Below are 20,773 nucleotides of genomic sequence, written 5' to 3'. Positions count from 1 at the left end.
TTGACTCCCTCTGTAAACCCATCTACCCCCTTTTGGCATTGTTCCCTCTGTGCTCCTACCTACAAGGGTAGGAGCACAGAGGGAGCAATGCCAGCATTTCCCCCCTCTGTATCGCTATTGCCCCTTCTCTTCTCTCTGGCACTCTTTGTCTCCATTTTCAGCTTATCCCCCCCTCTTCCCTTGTTCCCACACCCTGTAGCCAGCATCTTTCCACCCTCCTTCTTCCCCATCCCAGTATAACATCTTTCTCTCCTTTCCCTCACATCCCCCATCCCCCCCACCACTTCCTAGGAAGTCCTGCATCTGGCATTATCCCTTCCACCCACTTCCCTCTCTCTTCCCTTGTTTCCACACCTTATAGCCAACATTTTCCATCTGCCCTCCCCCAACCCGGTATGACATCTTTCTCTCCTCTCTTTTCCCCCTCCCCCATATGGTTCTCTTTGATGACTTGGTGGCAGCAGTAATTAAGACAGACTGTCCATTGGGGCCTTCCCTTTGTGAGTACCACTTGTTTTGTTTCAACTTCCTGTTTACACGTAGATGGGACTTGCAGAGGGAAGGCCCTGATATCATCAGCCTGTCTTAATCACTGCCACTGCCAAGTCATCAAAGAGGGCCGTGGAGAAGGGGAATGGGGTGTGGGTATAAGTGCAAAAGAGCAGGCCAATGTAAAAGCTGCCGGAAGAGGAATGAGTTCCCGGAGTTTGACGCCAACTCCATGAACACCCCTTTATATTCTTTATCTGGGTCGGACAGACCCCTCTCTTGATTTACCACTGGATTGAAGCCACTGCAGTGGATTGTATTTTGTTTACATAAAGATTGTCTGGACCGAGTTATAAAATGGATGGATTATTTTGCCTGTATGAAGTTGTTTTATATAAGCTGCTACTTAAGTCTGAGGCTTTTTTATCTATCATTTTTTATTTATTTCGTAAGACAGTTCATGCAACAATATAGTCATGTGAAAAAATTAGGACACCCCATGAAATATTCAGTTCTTTCTTAAGAAATATTCACATATCGATGTCAAATCTTTTTTTTTTTTTTAATCTCTGGAAAAGAAAGTGATGCAATTGCAGGTAAACAACAAAAATTTTCCTCTAATATTTTGTACATCAGATATCTTCTGATGACCATCGTTTAAGTAATGAGTTATCTGCTTCCATTTAGTGCTGCGAAATTTACTATACCTCTTTATCCTAGACTCATACTCCATTTTTTGTTTTGCCATTTCTTGCTTCAGACTTGACACAAGGCTATGCAAGGCACTATGACTGCTTGTGGCACTCACGACAAATGTATCACTGTTATCGCTGCTGCTTGTGGCTCGGCTACTGTGGCCTCCAGCACTTCTCCGATCATATTTACTCTCATAGTCTCCATGATGAGAAAGTTCCTCGTGAGATGGCCCATCTAGCACAGGGTCTTCAAAATTTCCCCCATAAAAGTCCTGTTCAGGGCAGGTTGTTGTAGAGGATCGGCAAGAGTTGGAGTTTTCAGGGAGGGATATTTCGCATGAGGACGTGGACCAAGTTGCACTATCTACACTCTGTTTGTCATCAGAGTTCATCATGGAATACTGCTGGTGGACATTGTCGTAAGTGGACAACCTGTGCTGTTGCTGGGTTGAATCACTCGCCAAGTCCTTTTGTTTGCAGTCCCTCAATGTGACGTACCCATTGGGCATCCAGCCCGCGTTTCGACCATTCAAAGTGGTGCTGAGAGCATCGGTATTCATAGTGCCCATTCGTACAGCTCCATTTTGCACACTCTGTGTTCCCATCTTGGTGCCTGATCCCTTCATGGATGATGTTCTCCTGGCCTGCAGGGTTCCATTTGATAGCAGCTGGTTCTTTTCATGGCCATCAACAGAACTGCTAAAGGAGCCATTTGTGACAATGCCACTACCCTTATTGAAGGCTGGGTTCTTTTTCACCATCAGCGGAGGGCTCCTGGTAACATCAAGTCTGTGAACGCTGTTTCTTGGACTGCTTGTTTTGCTTCCGGCCATGCTGGTGGGGGAACCATTGTCCATGCTGCTCCTTTGGGGAGATTCAGGCTTTTCCCAAGAGCAACGCCTCGTAGCCATCTCTTTGCTGTTGTTATTTTCTTTGTTCTGTAACTGGCCCATGATGAGTTTCTTCTGCATGTCATTATTGTTGTTGCAGGTCTCCTGTCCATTTGGACACGGAATCTCTATGTCTTTTGGAAACAGTCTTTCATGTTCGCTGATCATCACAGACATTAATTGCTGGACCACTACGGTACCTGTGAGAAGAAAAATAAAATTAACGTAGTTAATGCTTTTTCAATGAACCAACTGTGGCTCTGTAGAACAGGCAAATGATCTAAGAGAAAGATCATTAAAAACACAGGCATGTGGTAATAGCCATTTCCATTCAAAGATAGTAGAAATAAAGACATGAAAGGCAGAAAAAGAACAGGAGCCAATCTTCACAAAATTCAGGAATGTGAGGGAAAGGGATGGAGATGGCCAGATGATGGAAACCATCTCACAAAGGTTGAATCCATGACCCAACATGGCCTATTTTCAGCAAAAATGCCTGCTTCAGAGGACCACAACTCAATATGTACAGCCAAAAGTATTTGGTGAAACGTTCACACAAACAACTGATCAAAACTGTAACAGGCTTTATACTTTGCATTAGCACTCACCACCTTATGTCTCAAGACAATGACCACAGAAATAAGGACATGGCCATCTGTTGCTTCGTCTTAACTTAGGGGCCCATTTACTAAAGCTTAGTGTGTGCTAATGGACATTGCTGTGCATCTTATTTTATACATATGGGCCATGTGGTACTTAGTGCATGCTAATGTCCATTAGGTAGGTGATAAGCTTTAGTAAAAGGGCCCCCTTAGAGAGATGTAATTTCTAACTATGCTTTAATGAATGCTGTAATGGTGCTCACCATTATCACTATTATTTAAAAGCCTTAAAGGAAATAATTGTCTCAACAGTCATAGAAACATAGAAATATGATGGCAGATAAAGGCCAAATGGCCCATCCAGTCTGCCCATCCACAGCATCCCCTATCCTGTCCTCTCCCTATGAGATCCCATATGTCTGTCCCATGCTTTTATGAATTTAGACAAAGTTTTTGTCTCTACTACCTCTACTGGGAGCCTATTCCATGCATCTACCACCCTTTCTGTAAAAAAGTATTTTTTGAGATTATACCTGAGCCTATCATCTTTTAACTTCATCCTATGCCCTTTCATTCCGGAGCTTCCTTTCAAATTGAAGAGACTTGCCTCGTGCGCATTTATGCCATGTAAGTATGCAAACATCTTTATTATATCTCCCCTCTCTCACTCTTCCTCATGGCAAAGTTTAATCACTAGGATGAATTCCATAGATGATCTCCCCTCTGCTATTAAACTGCGCTAGCAGTTTTTAGCGTAGAGAGCCGCGTTGAATGGCCCGCGCTACTCCTGACGCTCATAGGAACTCAATGAGCGTCGGGAGCAGCACAGGCCATTCAGCGCGGCTCCTCGCGCTACAAACTGCTAGCGCAGTTTCGTAAAAGAGGGGGGTATGTTGTAGAGAGTTGCGCGGGGACAGAAATCCCACCCGTCCCCACGAGGAATCCCACCCGTCCCCACCCGTCCCCGTGAGGAATCCCTCCGTCCCCACCTGTCCCCACGAGGAATCCCCTCCGTCCCCACCCGTCCCCGCGAGGAATCCCCTCCGTCCCCGCCCGTCCCTATAAACTTCAGAAATAGTTATTTCATTTAATTATGCTACTGAATTAAAGGCTATGGTAGAAACCCATTTACAAATAAGCAAAAAGACTTTATTAATTTGAAAATATTAATTGGGAAGAATACATACTTTGTAAACGGGTTTCTACCAGAGCCTCTAATGTTTATAAATTTTTATCAATAAAGTGAATTAGTCACCAAATAAAGATATATAGAAAACTAATCACTGGTTCCTCAGTTTGCCACACAATGATTGAGTATGGTAGCTGTCCTCATAGGAACTTTATAGCGTGTATATATACTTTGCTGTAAGAAGGTAATTTAGATTTGCGGCTACAGGGCAGGGAGGATTGTCGGACCCGGGCTGTTATCGGTCGGTTGGGGAAGTGCCACAAAACTAAGGGGACCTGGCCGGCTGTGCTGCAACCGGGGCGGGGCGGACCGCCCCCCTCCCTTGGTAGCCACTCGAACCGCGAGGCTACTCTCCTTCTCCTTACCTGCCCTGCCTGCAGCACAGAGCCGAACGGAAGTCTTCCCGACGTCAGCGCTGACGTCGGGAAGACTTCCGTTCGGCTCTGTGCTGCAAGCAGAGAAGGTAGGGAGAAGAAGAGCCGCGCGACTGAGTACATCCAGCCCCGCAGGAGCCCCGCGACCCTCGGAGGCGTCCCCATGGGATCCCCGCGACCCTAGGGGGTGTCCCCACGGGATCCCCGCGACCCTAGGGGCGTCCCCACGGGATCCCCGTGACCCGAAGGGGGAACCCGCGGGATGCCCGCGGGATTCCCGTCGTCCCCGTTCCCGTGCAGCTCTCTAGTATGTGAGGGGGGTGTTGAAAAGTTCTCAGCTCAGCCAACAAGAGAATGACATGGATATGGTTCAATCAATGATCTGAAACAATGTCAAAACAGAGAATTTTGTTTCTGCAGATTGGCACTTAACGAAATAAGATAACACTCTTTTCAGTTACGGTGGCAAAATAACGCTCAGAATTTAGGAAGTTGTTTGGTTGGGCTGAGAATTTTTCAGCACCCCCTCCTATAATCAAAATGCCACTGGTTCATTGATTTCACAGGGGCACATTTTAATGCAGTTTAAATGCAAGTGTGCAATGAGTCTCAAAAGCATGTTTTTCTGAACAATAATGATATATTTTTTTATTTGTGTCCTCTTCTTGGCACAATTTTTGGATAGATTTTTAAAGTTTAACTATTTGTTTTGCCTACATAACCAGAATAGAATGCCTCCAAAGATTTTTAAAGCCAGATTGTAATATAAATATAGTCTAGAGAAAACAGAATTTACTGGCACGGCCTTCTCCTCGTACCATGATCTCAGGGGTTGACATCCAAGGTGCCTGATTCAAATCCCACAACTACTCCTTGTGATCTTGGACAGTTCCCTAATCCTCCATTGCTGAAGGTACAAAAGTGAAATTATGAAACCTTCAGGGACAGGGAAATACTTTGCTTTCATCTACTGTTGAAAAGGTATGAGCAAAATCCAAATACCCCCCACCACCCTCTTTAACAAAGCCACAGTAGCAGCTGCTGCAGGGCAAACATCCCAAGGTCCATTAAATCCCTATGGGCATCAAAGTGATTACAGCAACAGCAGCTTCTACTGTGGCTTTTTAAAAGGAGCCCAATGGTAAATACAGTCAAACCTTGGCTTTGCGAGCATAATTCGTTCCAAAAGCATGCTTGTAATCCAAAACACTCGTATATCAAAGCGAATTTCCTCATAAGAAATAATGGAAACTCAGACGATTCGTTCAACAACCAAAAAACTTTAATACAAAATACTATATGTACTTGTATTGCAAGACCTTGCTCGTTTAGAACAGTCACTACACTCTTGCAGCGTTAGAGAGAGAAGAACCATTGGCTCAGTTGTGATGATTGACACGTGTACGTGTATACGGTATGTACTTGTATTGCAAGACATTGCTTGTATATCAAGTCAAAATTTAATAAAATGTTTTAGCTTGTCTTGCAAAACAGTTGCAAACCAAGTTACTTGCAATCCAAGGTTTTACTGTACTCATATATTTCTAAAAACAATATATCCCCCCCCCCCTGTTTAGTAAACTGCGATAGCGGTTATTAGCGCAAGGAGCTGCACCGAATGCTCCGCGCTGCTCCCCATGCTCTTAGAGTTCCTATAAGTGGCGGGAGCAGCGCGGAGCATTCCGCGCTGCTCTCTGTGCTTATAACCACTATCGCGGATTAGTAAAGGGGGGGTATATTAGCAAAGGTTCTGATGCTATAAATGGTGCCTAACCGCTAGGCACCGTTAAGCAGAATTGTCAATCATCTGCGCCTAAGCAGTATTAAGTGCCAGTAGGCAAGAATCCTTAGGTGCACTGCCATTTAGGCCGGAGTTTCCTTGGTCTAAATCAGTGTGCCTAAGTATAACCATGCTCAAAATCTGTCCCAAATGCACCCTTAACCACGCCTACTTGCTGGTAGGCACCTTGGTGTAGAAGCCAACCAAGTTAGGCGCCTAAGAGTTAAATTCATTTTTTTAAAAATTGTTTTTTTTATGTTCAAAAGTTTTTATTGAATTTTAAGTGAACAATAGTGCTTTCAATTAAGGGAAATTTGGAGCATCAAGATAAAGCAATACATTTCTGCTTCTCGATGGCCACGAATTTGGACTTGGAGGATGAAATGTACATAGTTAGCATCTATGAGACAAACATGGTTTTTTTCTGTTACATAGATCTTTTTGGACCCCTGTTAGGTTACATAAGTTAGACAGTTCTAAATCTAATAGATGCTGGCATTGTCATCTAGACTAAGGAACACTGGATCATCTGTTGTTCTATTGTCCTTTGATACTCAGCTTCTGGAAGTCAACATGGGGACAGATTAACCTCATACTGGAATCAAAAATCCCTTTGACATATGAGGCAATTATACGTGGAACTTTGCTGCATATCAAGCCTCCCATGGATCGATGCAAAGGCAGGTTTTTCCTAATTATGACTGGGATCGCTATGCAAATGATAACCCGCAATTGGAAAAATTGCGACCGCCTCAATTTTTCATTTTGGTGGGCCAGTTTATGTTTAGGTTACAAATACAAAAAGATGAATGCAGATATGTTAGGGAATAGCAAATTATTTAAATTGGTTTGGGGCCTGTTGACATTCTTTGTTAGGTCAACATAGTTGTCTTTGTTTAAAATTTTTGTTTATTTTTATACATATCCAGGACAGGGTGGATGAGTGGGGGGGATGTCTTTCTGGTTCATTTCTTGATTAAATTGTTAGATGGGAGGGGAGGGATATTTATTATCTGCATTGTTATTAATGGAACTTAAGTGCTTATTTTGTTATTAATCTTATATAATAAAACCCTAAGCACGCATGCGCACTCCTACCTGCGTGATCCGTGATCCGTAGGTCCGTGGCAGGTAGGAGTGCACATGCGCGCGTCTGGCTGGCTCCCTTACATTCCCTGGCCAAAGTTAAGGTCCGTGGCAGGTAGGAATGTGCATGCGCGTGTCTGGCCTCCCTGGCCGAAGTTATTTTTAAGTTCAAAGCTGTCGCGGTGGCTCCTATCATGAGCCACACCTGCATCGGAAAGGCATCTGATGCAGGCGGGGGTCGTAAGAGGAGCCGTCGCGGCAGCTTTAAACTTAAAAATAACTGGCAAAGAACTAAGGGAGCCGTTTTAGCTGTGTGCTGCTGGGAAGGGAAAGAAAGGAACAGGGGAGGGGGAATGCTGCTGCTGAACAGGGACATGGAGGAGGAGGGAAATACCGCTGCTGCACAGAGAAGTGGAGGGGGAGGGAAATACTGCTGGTGCTGCTGCACAGGGAAGTGAAGTGGGGGAGGGAAATGCTGCTGCACAGGGAAATGGAGGGGGAGGGAATGCTGTTGTGGCTGCTGCACAGGGAAGTGGGGGGAGGGAAATGCTAATGCACAGGGAAGTGGGGTGGGGGAAATGCTGCTGCACAGGGAAATGGAGGGGAAGGAAATGCTGCTGCTGCGGCTACTGAACAGGGAAGTGGGGGGGGGGAGGGAAATGCTGATGCTGCATAGTGGGCAGGGAGAGAGACAGATAGAGAGAAAGACATACAGACAGCGGGAGAGAGGGAGAAAGAAAGAAAGATAGACAGCGGGAGGGAGACAGAAAGAAAGGAAGAAAGACACAGGGGCGGGGAGAGAGAAAGAAAGACAGACAGACAAAAGGGGCCAGGGAGAGAGATAGACAAAAAGAAAGACAGTAGACAGAAGGAAAGAGACAGGAGTAGGGAGAGAGACAGAAAGAAAGAAAGAAAGAAAGACAGACAGACATATATTCTAGCACCTGTTAATGTAACGAGCTTAAAGACTAATGTACATATAATTTATGGCACTTTGTATTAGTTTTGAAAATTAATAAAGATTTTAAAAAAGAGAAGAAAATTGAGTTAGGCACCTAGATTGGCTAAGCACGTCAATCTAGGTGCCTAACTTCAGGCGCTGTTTATAGAATCTGGGGCAAAATTCCCACAGTGAGCATTGCTGTTTTAGAATTTCAGTGTTTGTGCATTTCTGTTTGCGTTATAAAGATGTGTATTTCAGGCACCTAAAGAGCCACTGCTTCAGGCAGGTTTACTATTGTAGTCAGTGCAAAAGGAGCTTAGCCTTTGAAAATGTAGTGGTTTTAGTGCGCGCTAAACACTAACGCCTCCATAGAGCTTGCGTTAGTATTTTTCATTTAGCATGTGGTTTGCGCGCGCTAATCTTAAGCGCACGCTAAAAACGCTAGCGCACCTTAGTAAAAGGAGCCCTTAGTCCATGTACACTGGAAAAAAAACAAACAATTTATAACTTAGCACCAGTTATTGCAGGACTTCTTAAAAGGCAAATATTTTGGGACTTGTCATAAGATGAATGTTCTAGAAATGCATTTACAATGTCATTCGGTGAGTATCTTATCTATTGTCAATTACTCTGTAGCTGCAGATGTCTAATTGTTTTATGCAAATTTTATGCAGGTGGAACTTCTACACCACCTAGATGTGTAAAGATAGACAGTTTATATAAATCTTAATAAATGAAACAGGATGAAATCAAATACAATTTCTAGCTTATTTCACCTGAAATGTTTGTATTTCAGAGTGATTGATTACGTAACGATAATGCACGGCTGAGTTGCTATCACTTCCATTTTGCCAGGGGTAATTTATTTTATATTGTCAAACTATTTCCTTTCTCTCTCCGGAAGATTTCTATGTCATTTGATGGAAAACATCATTACCAGCCATTTGAAACTGTGGAACATTAGCATATATGAGAATTGACTCCAGTGATTAGACGAGAACTCTGTACGCAATGAACTTTGCTCTTCTTTCTTTCTTTTCTTTTCCAATGTAGACAAATTCTAAAGGACTGAATTCTATATATACTGCACCTAAAAATTCAATGCCTAGGTGTTATTCTATAAACCACACCTAAAATCAGTGGCGCAGCAAAGGTGTTAGGGTCCCTCCCCCACCCTCTTCTCCATCCCCTACTCCTTCCCTGCACCCCCCCCCCCCCGCCACACTTAGGTGTCCCTTCCCTTCCTCCATATCTCTTAACTTCCCCGGCTAAACTAACTGATTTCACCACTTTCTCCAGCAACAAATTCCAGAGTTTAATTACACGTTGTGTGAAGAAATATTTTTTCCACTCTGATTTAAATCTACTACTTAGTAGCTTCATCACATGCCCCCTAGTCCTAATATTTTTAGAAAGAGTAAACAAAAATTAAAAGTAAATACAAATTATGTGCAGCTATACTTCACAAGTTTAAATGTAATATACAATAATACTAAAAAAAAAAATTGCTTTTAAAAATTAAAAATGAAGACTCTGAATTGGGCTGGGAAGGAATGGCATAGAGCTTAACCAGTCTACCAAGCCTTTCCCTCCTAGACCAAAGGCTAGACTCAGTACTACAAGTTTTATAACTCTTTTCCATCTGCATTTTGTCAAAGTCAATATATTACCTTGGACCCATGGTAACCAAATTCAATTCTTCTTTCTTCCTTCCTTTGGTCCAGATGTGAAAATATCTGTTGACACCTACAGGTATTTTATGGCCCCCTTACTATGAGAACCTAAAGCCTACTCTCCTTTCCCATCTCTGGTTTACCTATAAACGCATGTGTCTGGCTCATAAACTTCCTTACAGGTGCCGAAAATCTGATGTGTCATGGGGGCCCTCACATTCCTTTCCCAGACCTTAAGAAACTCTCAGTTTTATTTACTTTCAGAATAAGTATGACCAAAAATCCTCATTAAAAACCGTTGGGCCACTGTCGCAGCCGTTATTGTAGCAATTTTAAAAAAGCGAATCATTCTCTAAACAATGCTCATGCAAATTCGCTAAATTTTCATGTACCCCTTAAACAACCTGGGCCAATTAGAGCCTTAGGCTCCTCCCAGGATGTTTAAAGCCCCTCTTGTTGAACTTCAATTTGGGTTGCTTTTTATTATTTTAATTTTCCAGGGGGGTGGGTTGTCTGAGCTGTCAAACCTTACTTTCCTGTCAGTGCCTGAGCCAATCAGCGCTCAGGCACTGATCAGAAAGTAAAGCAACGACAGCTCAGACCTGTCAGTAAATTTTGGCTGCAAATATGGCAAAACAAGGTTAGAGAATCATTCAGCAATTATAGAGAATCGCTTGGAGTGATCATTTTAATATTAATGACCTCGTTGTACTACAGTTGCATAGCAATATCGAAGACTGCAAGAAAACTCAGAAATGCCCTCAGTAAGCCGTTTTGATAATCCGCCCCTGAAATACATGCATGCTAAACTGGCTGGAAATTTAGTGTGTACATTAAAAGCAGATTTTAGTTTTGAGAATCTGTCCATCAATCACCAAACCATGCCTGCTGGAGACTTCTTCCCTGTTGAACAAGCTTACATTTCTGGCCAGCTACCGACATTGTCCCCGAGCCGCAGGCCCCAGCATATGCTCAGTTGTCAAACATGTGCAAAAGTGAGCATACTCAGAAGCTGGCAGCTGACATCAGAAGCTCAGGGACAGTGCTGGTAGCTGCCCAAAATGTAAGCTCGTTTGGCAGGAAGGAGGTCTCCAGCTAGCAGTGTTTGGCAATCCTCATCAGCACAGGCATCTCCTTTACTTTGGAGGGGGGTGGAGATGAGATGAAATTTTTTGGCCCACCCAATTTGGTCTTAGGCCCACCCTAAAATAGCTGTCAGGCTATGCCTTTGGCTAGCTCTGATAGGAAAGCTAAGAATGTAGTATCCCAAAAAGAAAAGAATGGTTCCCTGAAGCATCAAAAGGGAAATGAGGGTTCCAGAGAACCATACCTTTAAAGACAGAGGGAGGGGACAGTAAGACAGATATGGTGCAATAGGGCTAGTCTGTCCCTTGTATGTTGGTCTGAGAAAGAAATTCCCTTGGAAAGTTCTAATGTACTCTCAAGAGCCTCCAGAGGAGGAGGGCTTAACCTCCAACTGCAGCGACACTCTGGTAGAAGTTTGAGACAAAAGGTGCCCCTAACCAGATATATCAGAGTTCACTCGACCCAGTAGATCAGGACCTTGACTCAATGGATTTCCTAGAACAAGGCAATGACTGCCCTTAAATGACAAATATTTGTTTTAGAACCCTTTAAGCCTTCTTTGAATGCTTTTCTTGTCAAAGTGCTTGTGAGCCGTGAGCCATGAGGGAGAGGGCTAGTAAAGAGTGAAGCCTTTACCACTAGGGAGTAGATCACATAAGCACATAAGAATTGCCGCTGCTGGGTCAGACCAGTGGTCCATCATGCCCAGCAGTCCGTTCCCGTGGCGGCCCCTAGGTCAAAGACCAGTGCCCTAACTGAGACTAGCGCTACCTGCGTACGTTTCGGTTCAGCAGGAACTTGTCTAACTTTGCCTTGAACCTCTGGAGGGTGTTTTCCCCTATAACAGCCTCCGGAAGAGCGTTCCAATTTTCTACCACTCTCTGGGTGAAGAAGAACTTCCTTACATTTGTACGGAATCTATCCCCTTTTAACTTTAGAGAGTGCCCTCTCTTTCTCCCTACCTTGGAGAGGGTGAACAGCCTGTCTTTATCTACTAAGTCTATTCCCTTCATCATCTTGAATGTTTCGATCATGTCCCTTCTCAGTCTCCTCTTTTCCAAGTTTCTCTAATCTCTCACTGTATGGCAACTCCTCCAGCCTCTTAACTAGTTTAGTCGCTCTCCTCTGGACCCTTTCGAGTAGTACTGTGTCCTTCTTCATGTACGGCGACCAGTGCTGGATGCAGTATTCCAGGTGAGGGCATACCATGGCCCGGTACAGCGGCATGATAACCTTCTCCGACCTGTTCATGATCCCCTTCTTAATCATTCCTAGCATTCTGTTCACCCTTTTTGCTGCCGCCGCACATTGCACAGATGGCTTTATTGACTTGTCAACCAGTACTTCCAGGTCTCTTTCTTGGGGGGTCTCTCCAAGTACCGCCCCGGACATCTTGTATTCGTGTATGGGATTTTTGATACCGATATGCATTACCTTACACTTATCCACGTTAAACCTCATTTGCCATGTCGCGGCCCATTTCTCAAGCGTGTTTATGTCACGTTGCAGGTCTTCGCAATCCTCCTGCATCTTCGCTAACTTCGTATCGTCTGCAAATTTAATCACCTCACTCGTTGTACCAATTTCCAGGTCGTTTATAAATATGTTGAAGAGCACGGGGCCAAGCACTGAACCCTGCAGCACTCCACTTGTGATGCTTTTCCAGTCCGAGTATTGTCCATTCACCCCCGACTCTCTGTTTCATACCCACCAGCCAGTTTTTGATCCACATGAGTATTTCACCCTGAATTCCATGGCTTGCAATTTTTCAAAGTAGTCGTTCATGTGGAACCTTGTCGAACGCTTTATGAAAATCCAAATATACAATGTGAGGCAGATGAAAGGCAGTCAGGGCCAGATTCTCAAAACTTACCGTGCCTTTAATGATGGTCACTAAACCAACTCCAGCCGGTTTAGTGTGGCAGTATTTTATTGTGCGATTATCAGAACGGCTCATCATGCTCTTTTCCGAGCTACCTAGCAGCCTCTGACTCTGCCATGCAAATGCATTACAACAAGGTCATAAATATAAAAATAGTAGTAAAATGGATTCATTAATATTTAAACAAGCACTCTGGGCAATTTCTTCATTATTGCCGGGTGATTCTCCAAGCGCAGCGCCAGCTTTTGACACCAAAAATTACTGGCTAGTCAAGAGGTGCCGGTTCTGTGAAAAGCATGTCTCAGGCGTGTGCTTCTGGCTATGGTTCAAGATTTAAAAAAAAATACACCATTCACATAAATTATAGTAGTATAGCTGTATAATAGTTTGTGCGAGGGGGAAAAAAATCTCAAAAGCATGCACCTCGGGTGCGTGTACTAAAGGTATGTCTTATGCACGCTTGTTGAAATCTGATGCTTGCACCTCCCCTCCCTTCTCTTCCCCGCAATCCAATGGCGCTGGCACACCTATGATTGATACAACAGCTGCATGTGACGCGCGCCTATGACGTGTGCATATATTGCACTCCAATAAGACAAGCTCATGATATGTGTACCTATGGCACAGCTTTTTCCCAGCAGATGTTCACATTTACACCTCTTTCCATGGACCATTCTGCATATGTGCTGATCACTACCACCAGCGACTCATCTCATATAAATCTGGCGACCCTCCGTGAACCTTTGCATGCGTAGGTCTTTGAAATCATTACATATTCATATACGGCCGTGATAGCAGCCTATTGGATTTTACCGCGATATTAGAGAATCAGGCCATTGGTCTAAAGACTATTGCGAGGAAAGGAAGATTTAAAAGTTGGAACTTTTCCCACCCCAGCTGGCGATAAAAATGCTAACACATATTCGTAAGGGGAGGGGGAGTTATTGTTATAAAACTGTTGAACTCCTAAAGCCTAATCAAGCTAAAGGGATAGCATTTGGCTATCCCCTGGGGAACTGTTGCCTTTTCTGGGGAAAACAGGACCAATGTTAGGCATACTTGGGCAGAAGGCAGAAATTTGTAAAGGGTTCCTTAATCCTTTAGGGCTATGCTGCTTTTAGTTCTGGGCAGGCTTAGGGCCTTCTGTCATGGGATTCTAAGTCACCCCTTAAATCCAGCCCTGAGAGAAAAGAAGTACAAGATAGTATACAGAGCCAGAAACACAAAGGAAGTTGTAAAGATTATGGTAAAATCTGGTTTGTATGGACTGCTGTGTTTAAGTTCATTTACCCTTCACCTCCTTACAAGTTGTATTGTATTGCTATGTCGTGCTAGATTATCTCTCTCTTTATGGGGATTTTTTTCGTCTTTCTTTTGTTTTTTTCTGTTTGCTTGCTCTATGTTCTGTTTTAGTAACTGGGTTTGTAAACTGCCTTGATGTCACTGACGATTTGGTACAATCTCTAATTATCTATTTTTTTGAGAAACTATTAGAAATCAAATCCTGAGATTCAGCGTATAAGGCTTTAGCTGTATCCATTAGGTTTCTCAATAACTTTTCTTAACCGATTCTCAGCGGCACCACCATGGATTTGGCCAAATATCCCTGAAACAGACCACTAAGCTAAGTACTTCTTCATTATTTATAAAATAAAATAAAAACAATAAAGCTAATAGTTGCATAAAATTTAGTAGGTCCAATGAAGAGCTGACACATCGGCCCAAATTCAATAACCAGTGCCTAAAGTTAGGCACCTATTTCGGAGGTGCCCAACTTGATAATGGCCTATCTAAACTGAATAACAAGCTCAATTAAGCTTTTTAATCAGCACTGATTGAAACATAGGCGCCTATCAAGAAAGAGTGATTCTATAACAAGGCGCCTCTAAAAATTTAGGTGGCCTTCAAAAAAGTAGGCGCTTTACATGTTAGGCGTGGGCGTGGCTATGTGTTAGGCGCCTTCTTACAGAATTACTGCTCTTAAGCGTGCTTAAGTGCTCGCATGGGCGCCTAGCTTTTAGTTGTGCCTAGAGATGGCCTATTTCTTGGGTGCCTCCAAAATAGATTCCGCTCAGCGTGATTCATTAAACAGCACCCAATCTTACTTGCATCACGCTGAACAGTGCCTAATTAGGCGGCTAACGTTTGGGCGTTTCTTATAGAATTTGCCCTTAAGTTCTACCCCATGCTTTCCTTCTCATGATGCAAGAATATAGAATAGATAGCACATTTTGGTCTTAATTTAATATGAGGGATTTGCTCAATTTCACTTAGGATCACATTTCTCCATAAGAAGCCATTAAGAAAAGAGTCCATTTTTGCTTCTGTTTTGAAAATGAAACCCAACACACCAGGACAATTGCAGCCTGAAACCAAAGGCATATAGGGATGCTATGTTTAATTTTACTAGTTCAAACATTTGGTGAGATGTTTCCTAACTCACCCTCCATGATGGTCAGAGGATTTTCCACTTTTGGCCGCAGTATGTTGGGACCAAATACAGTAGCCAGGTTTTGCACACTCATTTTGTTTATTCCTGAATAAGATTGCACTTCATCTAAGAACCTAGAAGCACAGAACACAAATAATTAGTATGGCATATGGGACTAAAAGTTGAACGATAGCTGATGAAACATAGCCATATTTCACAATGAACAGGATAAAGCCACTCCCAGGACAGATCATTGTGCATCAGGAAATCATCAAAGAAATGACAAATAGGGCATTCTGTAACAACAATATTTGTAGTCTTTAAAGGAGAACCACCTGAAGTGGTGGAAGAAAGAGAGAGACTAATCTGAAACTAGCGGCCTGGCCTCATTTTGAGGTGGTAAAGATAGTTTCAAGGAAATCCATCAAGTGTGTCCCAGGTGATCCTATGGAAAAGTTAGAAATAAACTGGGTGACATCCAAAATGATTAAAGGGAAAGGAATTGGGACTTTTATACCGCCTTTTTGTAGTTTTACAACCACATTCAAAGCACTTTATATATAGGTACTTCAAGCATTTTCCCAATCTGTGCTAGTGGGCTCACAATCTATCTAATGTACCTGGGGCAGTGGAGGATTAAGTGACTTGCCCAGGGTCTCAAGGAGCAGCGCAGGGTTTGAACCCACAACCTCAGGCTCCTGCCCCTTTAAATCACTTGTCTGTGGCTAACCACTTATATTCAGTGGCACTTAACCAGCTAGCAGCGCAGTGCCAGTGCTAAAACCAGCTACCTTGTGGGCATTCCGGGGGTGGAGTTGACACTTATGTGGTTAAGTGCTGATGTTCAGCCCTTGAGTGCATAAGATGACTGCTTAAATCGGGCTGCATAAATAACAGTCCTATCTTTTAAGTGGTTCAGCTTATGCGGTCAAGGGCTGAATGTTGGACTTAATCGTATAAGCTTTAGCGGCCAACCTAAAACTGGACATGGCCTGGCACCGAATATCGAGGAATACAGCTGGCAGTAGACAAAAAAAATCACTGACTGCCAGTGGCTGAATACGGGGTGGAAATTCTTCAAACCTGTGCCAAATCATATTACAGAATCTGAACCCCTGTAAAGCGCCGTTTAACATCTGGAAGACGTTGGGCCTGATATTCAAAACTATTTAGTTCAGGGGTGTCCAACCTGCGGCCTGGGGGCCGCATGCGGCCCCGTGAAGTATTTTGTGCGGCCCCGGTTGAGGGCGATGCAGTGTTTTCCTCTGCTGCCCCCGGGTGTTTACCGTCTTGCCAGCTCCCTCCTCTGTCCTGCTGCAGCGTTTGGGCGTTTGTGTGGCCCCCAGAAACATTTTTTTCGGCCAATGCAGCCCAGGGAAGCCAAAAGGTTGGATACCCCTGATTTTAGTTGGTGACATCTAGTGACTGGTTAAATTACAGGTAGCCAGCTATCTCTGAATTTTCAGCTGGAGATAACTGGGTATCTCTGCTGCATAGTCATGGTTTGTGTGCAACTTTGAGCCAGCTATCTCAGGGGCTTATTCTGGGGGTGTTTCAGGGGTAGGTCACAGTTATGCCAGGCAAGGTTAGCGCTTAGATAGGACCACATAAATAGCTGTTCTATGCTTATGCACTAGCCGATGCCCGTTTATGCGCTAGTTGGCCAGTGAAAGCCCAGATATTCAATGCCGCTAGCTGGAAACAGCCCGGCATTAAGTATCTAGGGTCAGAGCTGGAGACAGGGGATCACTGCACTGCCTGCCGGCGGCTGAAAATCACGGAGACTGTTGTTTATGTGCCTGATGTTATTCTTGGAGATCAGTTTGATCGGATTCATCAAAGAACACTGTACCACAATATTACCAACCAATCCATGGTCTGGCTGTATAGACGAGTTGATATTCTAAGCAATTTAATGGGCTAGAAATGGCTCCTGACCTTTTATATCACCTGTTCGGGGCTAACTGCTAATTTTCAGTGGCACTTAACTGGTTACTGCCACTGAAAATGTCTAATTAGCGCCCCCTCAAAACTATTTTTTGGGGGGGAGCATTTCAGGGGCAAAGTCAGCATTTGGCTGGTTAAGTGTTGACATTCAGCATTTAACCGGCTAGGGTAACTGTATAAACAGGACCGCATAAAAGTTAGCCCTATCTTTATGTTGTGCCCTATAGCTTGTCAAGTGCTGATTATCATACTTAATCGGCAATGCTTTAGCCAGCTTTGCAAACCCAAAAATCCAACGCCGGATATAGAGCAACCTGGAATTTCTGGGGTTTTCCGCTGGCTGAATATCTACTTCACAGAGAACAATTTTCAAAGCCACTTACCTGGGCAAATAGACATGCAGACAGCAAGGTAAATTGGCCAGACTGAAAATTTCCTGTCTTAGTTCAATGTGTGCTATTGAAAATTGCCCACCAATGTGTTTAATATATTTCTTAAGGCAGGGGTGTCCAATGTCGGTCCTCGAGGGCCGTAGTCCAGTCGGGTTTTCAGGATTTTCCCAATGAATATGCATGAGATCTATTTGCATGCACTGCTTTCAATGCATATTCATTGGGGAAATCCTGAAAACCCGACTGGACTGCGGCCCTCGAGGACCGACATTGGACACCCCTGTCTTAAGGGGACTGAATGTTGCAAATGGCATATAGTGAGGTATGAGGTTACTTTGCTCTAGACTTCTGCTTTTTAAAATGATATACCAGTCATGGGGAAAAATATTAATGATCTCATAGTAATTTGGTTCATAAGAATATAAGAAGTGCCATCTCCGGAACAGACCCTAGGTCCATCAAGTCCGGCGATCTGCACACGCGGAGGCCCTAGTTTTAGACCCCATAGCACTCTAAGCTTCTCGTAAGGAGATGTGTGTCTAGCTTACCCTTACCCATGTCACTTTATGCCACTCATAAGGAGATGCACATCTAACTTACCCTTAAATCCTAGAACGGTGGATTCCGCAATTACCTCTTCTGGGAGAGCATTCCAGGTGTCCACCACTCGTTGCGTGAAGCAGAACTTCCTGATATTTGTCCTGAACATGTCCCCACTTAGCTTTCTGTCCATGTCTTCTTGTCCGTGTCACATTGGACATTGTAAATAATTTTTTTTCCTGCTCTATTTTGTTGATTCCTTTCAGTATTTTGAAAGTCTCGATCATATCCCCTCGTAGTCTCCTCTTCTCGAGGGAGAACAATCCCAGTCTCTTGAGTCGTTCCTCGTATTCCAAGTTCTCCATGCCCTTTATTAGCATTAGAGGCTAGGGAGGGAGTATGATCTGATGCTGGGGCTGATGCTGGAGGAGGGAGTTGAGAATCAAAGATGTGGGCTGATGCTGTCAGATGATTATGATGATGCTGGGAGAAGGGGCTGATGTTGGGGCTGGGGCTGAGAGACAGGCGCTAGGGAGAGAGTGTGGCCCAGTGGTTAAAGCTACAGCCTCAGCACCCTGAGATTGTGGGTTCAAACCCATGCTGCTCCTTATGATCCTGAACAAGTTGCTTAATCCCCCATTACCCCAGGTACATTAGATAGATTGTGAGCCCACCAGGGAAAAATGCTCGAGTTTAAGCCAATCAGGGCCTTAAGCACCTCCCCATGCATCACATGATGCACCAGGGAGGGAAGGCCCACCATTTTGGTCTAGCGGGCCTCGGAGGAGGAGGGACCGGGCTTCCTTCTGACAAAGGTACAGGAGGTGCGGAGGGGAGGGGATTGCTCGGGAGGTACAGGGCACTAACGTGGCTTCATAAAAGGTAGGGGGTAACTATACGCATACAACAGCATATTTTATAATCTACGCAAAAGCTTATAAACTCCAGCCAAATTCTGCATACTTTTATACTAACATGATAACATCAGAATTTTGTAACAGGGCCATTTTATGTGCATAAGTGGGCACAGCCATGCAAAAACATTGTTATACAACTACCCCCAAAGTGTAAATATAAAGTCAGTAATTGGGGTGGAACTAGTGGAACTTAACCCCTCCAACTAAAAAGGCATTTCACCGCCTCTGGGAATAGAAAGTTTTAAAAAAACAACAACAAACACACATTACTGCATTTGTCACCAGTTAACAGCTGTTTCACCCCCCCCCCCACACACCTTTTACAAAACTGTGAAAGTGTGTTTTAGCACCAGTTGGCATACTGAATGCTCTGCACTGTTCCCGACACTCATAGAGTTCCTATGAGCGTTGGGAGCAGCGCATTCAGCACACCAGCCTGCGCTATAAACCACTTCCGCAGTTTTGTAAAAGGGGTGGGGTTAATGTGTAAACTCAGGTCTGGCTTCCAAGGCTGAAGATTAGCGTTTGGGATGGCTGTTTGCCATGAGGTGGCCAGAATCTGTCAGCCTAAGACAGGAGAGCTGAACTAGGGCTTCCTGCAGAGCAGTCCTGACCGCAGCGTGATTCTGGTCTTTCTTTTGCTACATTTCTTGGAAAACCTGTTTTTTGATCCTCCTGTAAGAGCACTCGAGACTCGGAAGTGTTTAACTGTATAGAAATATGTTTGCATTATTTTGGAAGATCCCTTACCTACAAATGTACAGCAACAGATTGTAGTTGGCTGGTGGCAGGTCCTTCACTTGTTTCACTAATTCCTTCATTCCCTTCAGGAAATAAAATATAAACCAGTAAGAATAATTCAAGTAAATACAGTAGCATTAGAAAAAAAAGTAACTTTATTTATTTTTTTTTTTTAAATCTTTATTCATTTTTAAACTTATAATAAGTGTGATAACATATCCATACAAATAACCATAAATATATCACTTAATAATCAACAATGATACATATGATATTCTCTTATCTCCCCCCTTTATTTATTTATGAATTTGACAGATCATGGCAGTGGGTAAATATAAATATTGCTCCAGTTTATTACCAGTTTGGGTGCTGTACTGGCTAACTGGTGCTAAACAATCCCAAAGACCTGCTCCTAGTCCTTTGTATTCTATCTTTGCACATGCATACCTACCATTTAAAAGGAAGAAATTGTATTAAGTTAGATTTAATATGGTTTACACAGGGTGGCTAATCAGTTCATGGGATCTTCCTAAAAAAATTTTTATATAAGGAGTTCACCTGAGTATATCCTCAGTGCATGAGCGCAGAAAGTGTCCTACAAGGTTTTACCCACAAACATCACCTTCTGTCACCCTGTGAACCTTTTAAGTGCAAAAGTGCTTTTATATATATATGAAAAAATAAATAATAAAGTGCCATGTGCAAGTTTAGAATCAAAGAAATCATCAGTGTATCAATAAAAACGTTCAAATCAAACAGTTCTTGATAATAGCAGTTTCCTCCACTAAATCAAATATGAAAGAAAACAGCTTGAGTCCGCAAGGAGTCCAAGCTCTCTCGTTTAGGGGGTGCCTCAGCCAAATGCCCTACAGAGTCCCCTGTTTCGTTCTCTTCCTCAGGGGCAATGTCAGGGGCACATCCCACTGCATATGAAGAATATGTCCTTGTGGTAAGAGCAGTTAAAGTAGCTGGTTTAAAAAAAAAAAAGTTTGGACAAATTCCTGGAGGAAAAGTCCATAGGCTGCTGTTGAGACAGACATGGGACGGTAGCATGGAATGCTGTTACTATTTGGGCTTTCGCCAGGTACTTGTGACTTGGATTGGCCTCCTCAAAGA

At 43.5% G+C, this 20,773-nt stretch overlaps 1 protein-coding gene across 5 annotated transcripts in view; it reads right to left on the bottom strand.

The window, feature by feature from the left end:
• ARHGAP24 (Rho GTPase activating protein 24) overlaps nt 1–20,773 on the bottom strand; it is an 833,428-nt gene that overhangs the window by 10,551 nt on the left and 802,104 nt on the right. For all 5 annotated transcript variants that reach the window (XM_033914713.1, XM_033914704.1, XM_033914721.1 and 2 more), the window contains 3 exons: nt 19,667–19,740; nt 15,133–15,254; nt 1,197–2,274 (listed from right to left, as the gene is read on the bottom strand). In XM_033914713.1, the coding sequence (XP_033770604.1) occupies nt 1,197–2,274; nt 15,133–15,254; nt 19,667–19,740 (1,274 nt within the window). The remainder of the gene's footprint in view (nt 1–1,196; nt 2,275–15,132; nt 15,255–19,666; nt 19,741–20,773) is intronic.

The sequence above is a fragment of the Geotrypetes seraphini genome, chromosome 1, assembly GCF_902459505.1.
Source record: "Geotrypetes seraphini chromosome 1, aGeoSer1.1, whole genome shotgun sequence".
Classification (NCBI taxonomy): domain Eukaryota; kingdom Metazoa; phylum Chordata; class Amphibia; order Gymnophiona; family Dermophiidae; genus Geotrypetes; species Geotrypetes seraphini.
This window is presented reverse-complemented; position numbering and strand designations above follow the sequence as displayed.